This window comes from Ipomoea triloba, chromosome 1 (assembly GCF_003576645.1).
Source record: "Ipomoea triloba cultivar NCNSP0323 chromosome 1, ASM357664v1".
NCBI classification, from domain to species: domain Eukaryota; kingdom Viridiplantae; phylum Streptophyta; class Magnoliopsida; order Solanales; family Convolvulaceae; genus Ipomoea; species Ipomoea triloba.
In genome coordinates this window covers 21,463,546-21,476,189 of record NC_044916.1, presented here as the reverse complement: position 1 = coordinate 21,476,189, position 12,644 = coordinate 21,463,546, and the positions used below count along the sequence as shown (strand labels likewise).

At 33.9% G+C, this 12,644-nt stretch overlaps 1 protein-coding gene across 1 annotated transcript; it reads right to left on the bottom strand.

Annotated features, from left to right (window-relative positions):
• Window positions 1-441: 441 nt before the first annotated feature.
• LOC116010433 lies at window positions 442-12,341 on the bottom strand. The gene is made up of 3 exons (XM_031249846.1): window positions 10,002-12,341; window positions 659-719; window positions 442-539 (listed from the first exon to the last, which is right to left on the bottom strand). Exons 1-3 carry the CDS (start codon window positions 12,339-12,341, stop codon window positions 442-444), a joined length of 2,499 nt encoding a protein of 832 aa, XP_031105706.1.
• Between the last annotated feature and the right edge of the window lie 303 nt (window positions 12,342-12,644).

Sequence of the window (12,644 nt, the reverse complement as noted above, 5' to 3'; positions counted from 1 at the left end):
TAGATTTCCCAGGATAAAACACTACTACTACAAAAAAAGGATACTACGTCGCCTAATTAACGTTGGTTTTTGACAAACTGACGTTATATGTCAATTAAATAAAGTAAAAGTAATATATATTATTTACGACGTCGGTTTTTGGCAAAAACCGATGTCATATGTTAAAAAAAAATTAAAGACATACGACGTCAGTTCTCCTAGAACCGACGCCGTATGTTCTAAATAAATTTATAAAAAATAAAAAATAAATACATACGGCATTGGTTCTCCTTAAAACCGGCGTCATATGTGATAAATAATTTATTTAAAAAAAATTAAATACATACGGCGTCGATTCTCCCCAGAACCGACGCTGTAAGTCTTATTTTTTTTATTTAACAACACATATCAGACTTCTCTTCATCCCTTCACCGCCATAAAGCTACTCCGCTGACTCTTAGTCTAGAGCCATTCCAGTATCCTTCCAACTTTACTCAGTCCAGAGCCACCGGCTCCAAGCCCACTTCCAACCACCCCAACGACAGCACCAATGCCGCTACCTACCATACCAATGCCCCGTCAGTGGCATCCATAGTACGTGCTCCCTCCCTATCACACCTGCTGCTTTCAGCTTCTTTCTTTGTTCGAGAATGACCTTTTATCCAGTTTAATTACTCACCTGTCCACAACAAACAGTGAGCCTCCAGACCATCGGCGAGTTGAAATAGCGAGTGGCAGATCTATCTCCAAGAGCAGCGAAAAGCGACATTGAACAGCGAACACCGCAGCGACGTCGACGGCGGCCTCCAAACCATCTCTAATAGAGCAGCGAACCTGACTACGGCGTGAGCTCCCTCCGGTCGTCTCCTTCAGGTACGTACATCTTATTATTATTATTATTATTATTATTATTATTATTATTATTATTATTATTAGGCAAAAACTTGTGTGAGACCGTCTCACCATGAGATGGGTCGGGTCGGATCGAGATGTAAATGTAACACTTATATGCACAAATGTCATACTTATATGCTCAAATATAATACTAATCAGGAGTAAAATTTTTGTTACTTATTAGGGTAAATATAATACTTTTAAGGGAAAATACAATACTTTTACATTTTGATTTAAAAGTATTACATTTTTCTTTAAAAGTATTATATTTGCCCTTATAAGTGAGAGACACTTGTCAACATTACTTATTATGAAAAATGTATTACTTTTTCTCTATAAGTAACAAAAATTGTATTTTTTATTAGTGTTATATTTGAGCATATAAGTGTGAGATTTGCACATATAAGTATGACATTTGCATGATGCTTTGACCCGACCCGACCCGTCTCACGAATAAGGATCCGTGAAACGGTCTCACACAAGTGTGACCCTTATTATTATTATTATTATTATTATTATTATTATTATTATTGCTATTATTATTACTATTATATTATTATTATTATTATTATTATTATTATTATTATTATATATGCAGTCATTTGGTAGTTGTTGTAATTGATATGCCGCTTAGGCATTAAAAATTAATATCTTATTAATTTACATCTTAGATATTAGATATGCCGCTTTCCATTTTTAATTTACTGTTTACAGTTTTTATTTATTTTTAATTAAAAATTGATACGACATCGGTTTTTATATAAAACCGACATCGTATCTATTTTCTTTAAAAAAAATAGATACGACATTAGTGGCTCTGTGTTGGAAAAAATGTTACGAAAATTTGGCTCGCACGGCCAGCCAATTTTCCGAACGACATTCGTGCTCGCAGGTGCCGGCACACACGAGGCAAGCCTTTTTAGGCTCATTTTGGGATTTGATTTGCACCTCCCCTACGCGCGAGAGAGAGCCTTTATGCTATACAATTCACTGAGCCTAAGAAAGACTCTTATATAAATAGTGGTGGAAATCTACTTCCCAAACCAATGTGGGACAAATGCTTACTTCAAAGCTTTTCTCACCATTTTTCCAACTCAAATGGGTCAACTTTGAGAACCAATTTCTCATTCACTCATTTACCGTTTTGTGCGTACTATATATCAATCTCTTCGTCTAACTACGAATGAACCCGAATCTGCTATGACCCGACCCAAATTGGAAGTGGACCCTACATATATTTGTACCACAAAATAGCCACTAAAATTTTAATTTTATGCTATTTTTCCAACACAATTCACAATCCATACTTTGATCTTCTTTCCAACCTTGATTTATCCACTTCCTCTCTCTAGATTCTCAACCCTAGCTCTCTAATCTAAAAATGAAAGTGTGAAAACTGAATTGAACTCCCCTTCTACCTGAAATTGCTCCTCTTTAAATACTTCCCGCGCTAGGCATAAGTTGCTCGTCCAAGCCATGTCCATGCGTGGAGGCTTGGCATAGAGAACTACTTGAAAGGTTCCGCGCCAGCTCCACGCGTGGACAGGGTATTTCCCTCTCCTTTTTGCTCCATCGCTTGCTCAGGTTGGTTACGAGTGTGCCACGATCGGTTCTTCTTCCTGTTGATTGTATGCATCGTCTCCCAACTTTTTCATGGCCCCGAACCTAGTGAATTACTTCAAAAACATTCTACGAGTAGCAATCTTGCAATTGTTAGCACATCAAAGCGTAAACACCACATATTGGTTCACTCAAAGGCATTTAATTGATGTCAACAGCCCTTAATTGACCCAAAAAGTAGGTACTCTTGGCACCTATCATATGCTTAATATAGTAATATACGAACAAAAAAAAACAAAAAGCTCTAATCCAAACTTAAAAAATTAGATTACCAATAAGATGGAATGATACACATTTTAATTAATTAGGGGATGGGGTTTTTAATTGAATGGGTAATCAAATCTCATAGTTGTGTTTTAAAAAGTTGTCAACTAAATACTAAGCTAATTATGATTTTGATTCTCATTACTAGTGTGTAAACCCATGAACCAAACACACCCTTAATGTAATGCAGTTACGTACCTTAGAGACTATACATAAAATATCAGGGCATTTCCTATGAATAAGCTACATGTGTTGCATACCATGAATTGAAGTGTTATTTTCTGAATAAGAGCTTGGTTTGTCACGCATGTCATTTTGCTAAACATAAAAGAAATTAAAGAGTTAATACCTCCAATAGTCCTCTGAGTAGTAGCAATTTACCAGTTATAGTCCCTTGAATTTTAAATGACCTCCAATGGTCTTCCAAGTTTAAAAAAATACCCACCCATTGTCCTAATTTAAAAAAAAATCTGAGTTTAAAATGTCCACGAGACGTCCTAAAAGGATCACGGGTAGTTATTTTTAAAACTTGGAGGACTATTGGAAGTCATTTAAAAGTCGAGGGACCACAATTGGAGGTATAGAGGACCATTGGAGGTATTAACTCGAAATTAAATCATTTTTCTTTTAATAATACTTCTTCTTCTGCCAATTTTGAGTTGATCCATACTGATATATATATGAGATCCATTTGCTATATGTTCTATGCAAGTTGAATGATATTTTCTCACTATAGTAAATAACTATAGTAAGTTCACATACATAGGTACACTTAATGACTCACAAATCTAATACTAGAAGTTTGCTCAAAGATTTTTATAACTTTGTCAATATGCAATTTTGTACAAAAATCAAGGTGATAAGAAGTGATTGATACGTTATTTTTTGTGGACATTTCCCTCTTATTTTTGGATTGACTTTTGAGTTTAAGTGCATTAAATTACAATCTTTAATGGTAGCTTGGTTTAATGTTAGGTTTGATTAGTTTCTATTGTGTTTACTAGTGTTTTGGGACCACTGGTGAACATGTATTGAAACAGAGGGAAGATTATACTGGAACAAAAGTGGGGTTGAATGAGGGGTAAGAATGACATTTCCAAAAGTTTGGAGGAGTTCAACTTTGAGTTCAAGTGACATATTGTTTAAGGTTACAACGGGTTAAGTTTGACCCGTCGAACCCTCCTCTTGACACGTCAAACTCATGTTGTAGTCTTTTTTGAATTTCCATCATAAGTTTGACTTTTCGAAAGACCAATCGATGCATCGAACTCCTACTCTACAAATTTCAAACTTTGTGAAATTTCTATTTTGCCCCTTAAACCTTAAACTGGGCTATGTTTTGGGAAGGCCAATGATTGAGAAATAGTGTGATCCTTTCTTTCAACAACACCACTATGTTTTAGAGTCCCTGCTACTAAAAGTTTATGAAGAATTCCTTGTTTTTTATAAATTTTATGTCACGATCTGATCTTCACAATAGTGCATCCTTTATCATTTTGAACAAATCGAATTAGTTACAGTAATTTCTTAAAACTCTCACTCTTTTATTAAGACGATTTCCCAAGTTTTTCCAATGTAGTTATCTACTACTACTAAAGTATACTTCTTCCTACTGATGCTTGAAAGATCTACTAGAGTCCACAAATCTGATGATGCCACTTCAATAGTTTGGTCTGCTTTCGTACGAGTGGGATGAGTCTATCCATGTGTAACAACCCTCCAAACATTTACACCTTGAGCTTGTAAGTATATTTTCGTACGAGCCTCCAGTAAGCATAATTTGATCCCACGAGTTGAGGAGATCTCACTTGTCCTTCCATTCTCAATCTTGAAGATCAATGTACAGAGGAACAACACAAGAACAAGGTATACACGTAATCACAGAGTAATATCAATATAAAAGTGTTGAGCCAAGAAGAAAAATCAAGAAAAAGATTCTTGAAACCTACTCTGATACCAAGTGAAATTAGCAATCCAATGCTAGGAGTCCAATTACTTAAAAAAGATTTAAGTGTTAGTTAAACCACAAAGTAACGAACTCATTTAAGTAATTTTAGGTTCCTAGAATGATTACTCATTAAACTACTTCAGTGACCATTTGTTAGGTAGTTCACCCAAATAAGAACACACGTAATAACAAGAAAGCAATAAAGAACACTCAAGGTTTGGTAACCTAATTCGGAGAATTCAACTCCTACATCTGTCCAATTCTTCATTGATCTCAAGGAAGCGATATACTGAATCATAATGAAGAACACGAAGGACTCAAAATTGTTAAGACTCAACTAATCTCTGAAGAGCACCTTATGTGAAAATCAACATGTGATCTCCCGATCATTCGAATTGAGGCTCCCCTCAAGTGTAGCTGACTTGTATCAATTCCATGAGAATAATCAGCTCGTAATCAGCAACAAGTGGAATGGTTGACTTGATGTAGAAATCTTTATCAGCTCAAGAAGATTTATCAAGTCATTTGATTTAGCTCTTCAAAAAACTCTCTCAATTCCAAAGTGTATATGATCTTCTCTATAAATTTCTTGATTTATTAATTGGTAAAGAGAGAAGATAATTCTTAAATAGTCGTTCCCTATAAAAGTCTTAGCTAAATAACTGCCTTGAACTTCTGCTTGAACAATCTTCTTGTTGGTTTAGTCTTCAACTTTTCAGTCTGACATATGAACAACTTTGAACCATCTTCAAACACTAGTTCAGACTCTATCTAACTTAGTACACTGTCTGAACTACAATTTGAACAATTGCTTTGTTCTATAAATACTTAACAACATAGAGGAGTAAAAAGGTATTCATTTGTAACATAACTTTCCAAATAATCATTTTATTAACAACTCTTTTTCTAAAAAATAATAAAATTAAAAAATACAAAATTTATATTTCTCGTTTTGACATATGTTGTTAACCGTCCTATTCATAAACCTTGAATCTATAATCCTGAGAGGATATGTTGTTCCTCAACATAAATAGTTCTATTGATTCCAATCATTGTTAGATAATAAAATATCTATCAGAAGACCTAAACTCATGAAGTATAAACTTTTCCATTAGCCGATACATCTTCTAAGCTAAGTTGATAGATTTGATGATCGTGTCCTCTAAAAATATTTGCCCGACGATCTATTAAGATCTATTAGAACCAAATAGCAAACTTTCTATCAGATGACTTCTGTCAAAGTAAAGAACCGTTGTATAATATAACGTTCTATTGATCATAGGATCTTCTATACAAGATCTACTGATTAAGAATAAAACGGATAAGCTTAGTCCTATTTTAGCCTTTTACAAGTGTCCTACCAAACGAAATACAATCGATGAAAATTTGGGAATTTTGAATTCTTTATCTTTATGAATATTAACAACATCAAAATCTAAATAGCATCGTTCCTAACAATAGGTACCTAACCTAATTAGCTTACAGAACACTATATATATGAAGTACTATTTTGTTTTTCAAATTTAAGAATGGAAATTGAACAATCATTAACAGAATGAAGATGATGTGGTCATATCTAGTTATGTAGAGGTATAAAAAAAATGGGTTGACTAGGCTAGGGTTGTGCGTCGAACAGGTTCGGACGGATCGGATATTGAATCTGCCCACCCGTTCAGAGTTTGAATATTAATTTGTTAAACCAATCCTCATAACAACTTTCTCCACCTACTGAATCACAAATAGTCAATATCGCCTCCACTGAGGCTGGAACCCACCCCCTTCCATATGGAGTGCAACCGAGTGCCACTAGATCACAAGGTCATGGCTGTTAACCCAATCTTTTGATTTTACTTACACAAAACTTGCAGATATCATAAATATCGTTTTCGGACAGTGCGACTCAGATATTCTGTTATTTTCGAGTTTAACTAAATAATTCAAAAATTATTAAATTTAGTTAATTAATTGTATATTTGTACAAGTGCAAACTGCAAACTTTGTACAATTGTATATTTGTACTTAGAAATTACAAATTTAAACAATTAAACCTTACAAAAAAAAACTAACAAAGACATCTCACAATTATCACACAATTGTTAATTAATACTTTTACAATTCACAAGGTAGAAACCATCAAAGATCAAACCATAAAGGCATAAAGCATTAAAGGATTTAAAGCAATTCACAATCAAAGACTAAGAACTCAAAGTTTCAAAGTATATTTCTTCAAAGTTCAAAGTCACAATTCACATAATCACAAAGTGTATCCTTCATTACATCTACTCAGGTAGTCAGTTTAAAGAATTCAACTTAAACAGTAAAATGCATGAGGTAACTGAGAATCTGAGATAAGTAACATTGTGTATATATATATATATATATATATATATATATATATATATATATATATTTTTTTTTTGAAATTTAGACTAACTGAGTCTAGGTCCAGGAATTTATAAGTGGCTCCCAATTTGATGGGTGTCGAAACCAACAAATTTTTAAATGCTTACTCTTAAGAATTGTAATAGCGATGAGTAAGGTCGTATCCACAGAGACTGGTTAGACTTATTTTTAGCAATAGATTTAATAAATAATGAGATGGGAATATAAACTTAAATAGTAACAATAAAATAGATAATAATATCAAATAGCAAATAATTATCAAGTAAATGTCAATGGCAAATGGTATCCAACCCAAGGAATGATATCAGTTTAATTCTAACAAGACAAATATTGATATGCAAACCAAATTAACTTTACTCTTTACTAGATTGGTTATGGTTATTAACAAGCTCTAACAACATGTCTTTCCTTACTTCGTCAGTAATTAAAACAAGCTCTTTAATTACTTCCCTAGCTAATAAACAACCCTAAACAAGCTCTTAGGATTTAATTTACTAACAACATTAAAAGAATTAGAAAGACTATCAATCCTAGCCAACAAACTCATAAGCTCGGTTCATTTAAGTTAGACTATATATCTTCATAACACAAACTGAAACTCAGTTATAATCAAATTGTGCTATTTGCTACCGACATTAGAACACTTAAACAATTACGGATTCAAGGTTCTAACTAGCAATTTCATGACTTGATAATTGAACAATGGGCCTTATTGCAACAATTAACCAAGCAATAATTCATATATATGAATATAACAGAAGATATATAGATAATAAAGCGCAAAGAATAATTTAGGCTAAATAAAGCTTACTGGTCTTGTAGAATCAAACTTCAATAATCCTCGAATTGGAAAAAAAATATGAACTCAGCAGAACATCGTAGGGAGTCTTTACAAAGTGAATAAGACTATTCTATGAAAAACTGATTGATTCTGAAAAGAAAAGCCATCCCTATTTATACTAATTTCAGCTCAACAAACAGCCCTAATTTCCCTCTCATCAATTCAATTTCATCCATGCATAAGCCTACGAAGTCGCCGCACGTTGCACCAATTTTCGGTCGACCGAATCTCCGTCGCAGCACTTCACGGACGTTCCGCAATTGTCGCTGGCCAAGTCTTCAATCTGCTGCTTCCTAATCCCTACGTACAGACTCAATAACTAAAGAAACAAAAGGAAAAATTGGGTTTAAATGGATTTGGGCTTCAAAACATGTAAAAGAAAAAAAAACATTAGCATTGGGCCAAATTAAACAAACTAAGTAGAAAAAGGAATTAGCCCAACTCTTAATAACAAATGTAATATATATATTTAATGGTCCAAAATAATCTTTAAGCTTAATTATTTGAATAATTATTATATTAGTGCAAAATATAAAATAAAGTTTAAAATAAATATAATGTTAAATAAATAAAACTAATTTATTATAAGAATCAAATATAAATAGGTATAAAAATAGTGCTTATCAAAATTCCCCACACTAATCATTTGTTTGTCCTCAAGCAAAGAACAATATTTAAGAAAAAATATATAAACTCATAACACTTCATGAACATTGCTCAAAAGTGTTTAAAGGGTGTATAAATTTCACTCAAATCAATTCCTATAGAAATGCTCTACCATAGGCTTGCATATCTTCTCATTCTCCACTACAAGATAACATGCATGACCAAATCATAAGGACTTTCTCCTAGGTTGTAATGGGGCTTAGGGCAAAGGGTAGGAATTATTTGGAAAAGTAGTTCAAAACGCCTTCAAAACTAGAGGAGCATGATTAAATGAACTAACTCAAAAATAAAGACCAAATGAACCCAATCACTCTTGTTATTTTGATATTTCAACTCCAACCAAATAAACAATCACATCTCATAAGACCATAAACTATTCATACCTTATTCTGCAGGACTACTAATAACAACTAAAAATGATAATTTCATTTTCTCTTTTTCTCTTTTTTTTTTGTACTGCTACTTTTCGTTTTTTTTTCTCTTTTATTTTTCCTTTCTTTTGATTTTTTTTTTGTAGAAGAAGAAAGGCAATTTCCACAACACATTTCACCGTCTTTAGTGTAGAAACAATCTCAAATTGAAACACTATATCAACTCATTTTCTATTTGAAAATACCAACCAAAAAGCTCGTAGAAGCCCAATGACAATTTCATTATTCTCACTCATATAGACACTTTTGCCAACTTCTTTCCCCACACTCAATCTTTATGCATTTACCCTATCAAAGCTCCCCTAGAGTTCCAGGCAAGGTTAAGGAAATTAATTTCAGGGATGAGGCTTATAATGTATGGTTCAATAAGAAGAAAAATACGGTTAACAGGCTCAAAGTGGGTGACAAAAGAAAATAATTACGGTATGAACGGGCTATTTGGCTAGTGAGGCTAAAAATCAAAGATGGCCTTAATCATATTAAAAATCATGCATGAATCAAATTAGCTTTAAAGAGAATCAAGGCAAGTTCTAGAGATACAAGTCCATGGAAGATATCACACAAGAATATAATAATTGGACTGAAGTGTCAGTCAAAGGCTCAAATATCTCACAGGTTCATGCTTGGTTAGTTTAGCCACCACCATATCAAACAAAACACTAACTAAACACTCATAATATGCAAGATCAATTATTCAATTATGTTATGAATTTTAGTAAAAATACTATTATTTTTTTTGAACAAAATATTTAATAGAAAAAGAAAGATTTTTTTTTTTCAATTTGAAAGAGAAGAAAATAATCATATCCCTTCCCCACACTTATTCTTAACATTGTCCCCAATGTTAAATAGAATGTAAAGATAAGAGAAAAATTAATTAAATTGCAAAACAAATAAAGGAGAGAGTAGAATAAACTCCCTTTGGGTTGCCTCCCAAGTAGCGCCTTTCTTTAACGTCTTTGGCTAGACGCCATTCTCTTCCTAACATATCCTCATAGTTAGGATTTTTATTCAACGCAACATTCGGTTTATCATCACCAATCAAATGACAATTATCTTCTTGCAATAAAATATCCACAACAAAAACAGATGACATGCCATTCAAATGTTTCATGGTAGTATTAAATATATCAAATTTAACAATGTCACCATCAAACTCCATTGTCAATATACCATCATGCACATCAATTTTAGTTTTAGATGTTTTCAAAAATGGCCTCCCTAATAAGATCATTGAAGAATTAGGGGGATTATCTTCTTTCATATCTAGCACATAAAAATCAGCAGGAAAAATCAATCCATCAACTTGTACTAAAACATCCTCTAGAACCCCGACAGGATAAACATTCGATCTATCAGCAAGTTGAACAATTACACCAGTTTCTTTTAAGGAGCCAACATTTAAAGATGAATAAACAGATAAGGGCATGACATTAATTGAAGCTCCAAGATCTAGCATTGCGCTATCAACATTAACATTTCCAATTTTGCAAGGGATAGTAAACATACCTGGATCTTTGCATTTAGGAGGCAACTTTTTTTGTAAAACAGCTGAAACATTTTCCCCCATGCTCACCATTTCATTGCCTTTTAATTTTCTTTTGTTTGTGCACAACTCCTTGAGAAACTTAGCATATCGAGGAATTTGTTTAATAGCATCAAGTAAAGGAATATTTACCTCGACCTTTCGAAATGTCTCAAATATTTCTTTTTCTTCTTCAGCTTTCTTGGATTTGGCCAACCTACTAGGAAAAGGAGGAGGAATTACCAAAGACTTTGGATGCTCTTTGATAGGTTTTTGATCATTTTGAGGTTGATGGACTTCTTTTTCATTTTCCTCATCTCGGTTGAGTGTTTTTCTCACTTGAGTATGCTCTTCCAACCCTTTTCCACTTCTCAGGGTAATTGCACTCACATTTTGTTTTGGATTAACAATAGTTTGTGAGGCTAACTTCCCTTGAGATTCCAATCTACTCACGGTAGATGCTAGCTGGCTCATCTGACTTTCTAAGTGTTGAATACTTGTTCTTGTTTCTTGCTGAAATTGTTGTGTGTTAGTAGCAAGTGACTTAACGATATCTTCCAATGACATACTTGAATTAGAATATGGTTGTTGTGAAGATGAAGGTTGTTCTTGAATGAGTTGTCTAGGTTGAAACTGTGGAAATTGTGGACGTGGTTTGTAGCTGAAATTTGGATGATCCCTCCATCCTGGGTTGTATGTATTTGAATAGGGATCATAATTTCGTTGTGGTTGGCCTGGAAAGCCTCCAATTGCATTAGCTTGCTCACAATAATCATATTGAAGTGTCAGACACATGTCTGTTTGGTGTCCAGTAGCAGCACATATCCCACAAGCTTTTACCTGATGTGTACCTCCTACAGCTAATTGTTGAACAAGAGTAGTTAAGTGAGATATTTTTTTCTCAAGGGAAGAAATGTTCACCTCATTCACTCTTCTAGAAGGTGCGTCCTGTCTACATCCAAATTGTTGTGAATTGGCAGCCATAATGGATATCAAATCTCTAGCTTCACGAGGAGTTTTGTTCACTATAGCACCTCCACTAGCTGCATCCATCATCTTTCTTTCCATAGGAAGCAATCCCTCATAAAAGTATTGAATGAGGAGCTGTTCAGAAACTCCATGTTGAGGGCAACTTGCACACAGTTGCTTGAAGCGTTCCCAGTACTCGTGGAGAGTCTCTGTGTCTCTTTGCTTGATGCCACATATTTCCCTTCTAATGCTGGCAGCTCGTGATGCTGGGAAAAACTTTTCAAGAAATAGTCTTACCATTTCATCCCATGTGTTTATTGAGCCTGAAGAAAGGTAAAATAACCAGTCCTTTGCTCGATCGGCTAATGAGAATGGGAAAACACGTAGTTTGATTTGATCTTCCGTCACTCTTTGCGGTTTGAAGCTCGAACACACCACGTGGAACTCCTTCAGGTGCTTATGTGGATCTTCATTTTCAAGACCACGAAATGTTAGGAGTAGTTGAATCAAACCTGACCTTAATTCAAAACCAACCTCTAAGGCAGGATGTTGAATACAAAGAGGTTGTTGATTTAGATTTGGTGCAGAAAGTTCCCTTAAAGTTCTTTGTTCTTCAGCCACTACTTGATTTTCGGCCATTGTTTGTTCTTTTTCAGAATCGCCACAAGAGGCAATTGATTCAGTTGTGGTACTTGATTGTAGAGATGTTGATGGCAGTACTTTACTTTTACGCAATCTAGTCTCCTTCTTTAACTTCTTTGCAGTCTTCTCAATCTCAGGATCGTATTGCAATTGACCCATACGAGAAGAACGTGGCATAAAAATAAATCTAATTGACACCAGTCCCCGGCAACGGCGCCAAAAATTTGATGGGTGTCGAAACCAACAAATTTTTAAATGCTTACTCTTAAGAATTGTAATAGCGATGAGTAAGGTCGTATCCACAGAGACTGGTTAGACTTATTTTTAGCAATAGATTTAATAAATAATGAGATGGGAATATAAACTTAAATAGTAACAATAAAATAGATAATAATATCAAATAGCAAATAATTATCAAGTAAATGTCAATGGCAAATGGTATCCAACCCAAGGAATGATATC

Bases quoted from the DNA above. Each gene is read 5' to 3' on its own strand.
- LOC116010433 (XM_031249846.1), bottom strand. From the start codon at position 12,341: ATGGGTCAATTGCAATACGATCCTGAGATTGAGAAGACTGCAAAGAAG. The intron at 720-10,001 runs GTTAAAGAAAGG...TCTTGGAGATAG, and splicing joins AATGGCGTCTAGCCAAAGAC to ATCTGCCACTCGCTATTTCA. The intron at 540-658 runs GTGAGTAATTAA...TTGGTATGGTAG, and splicing joins TCACTGTTTGTTGTGGACAG to GTAGCGGCATTGGTGCTGTC.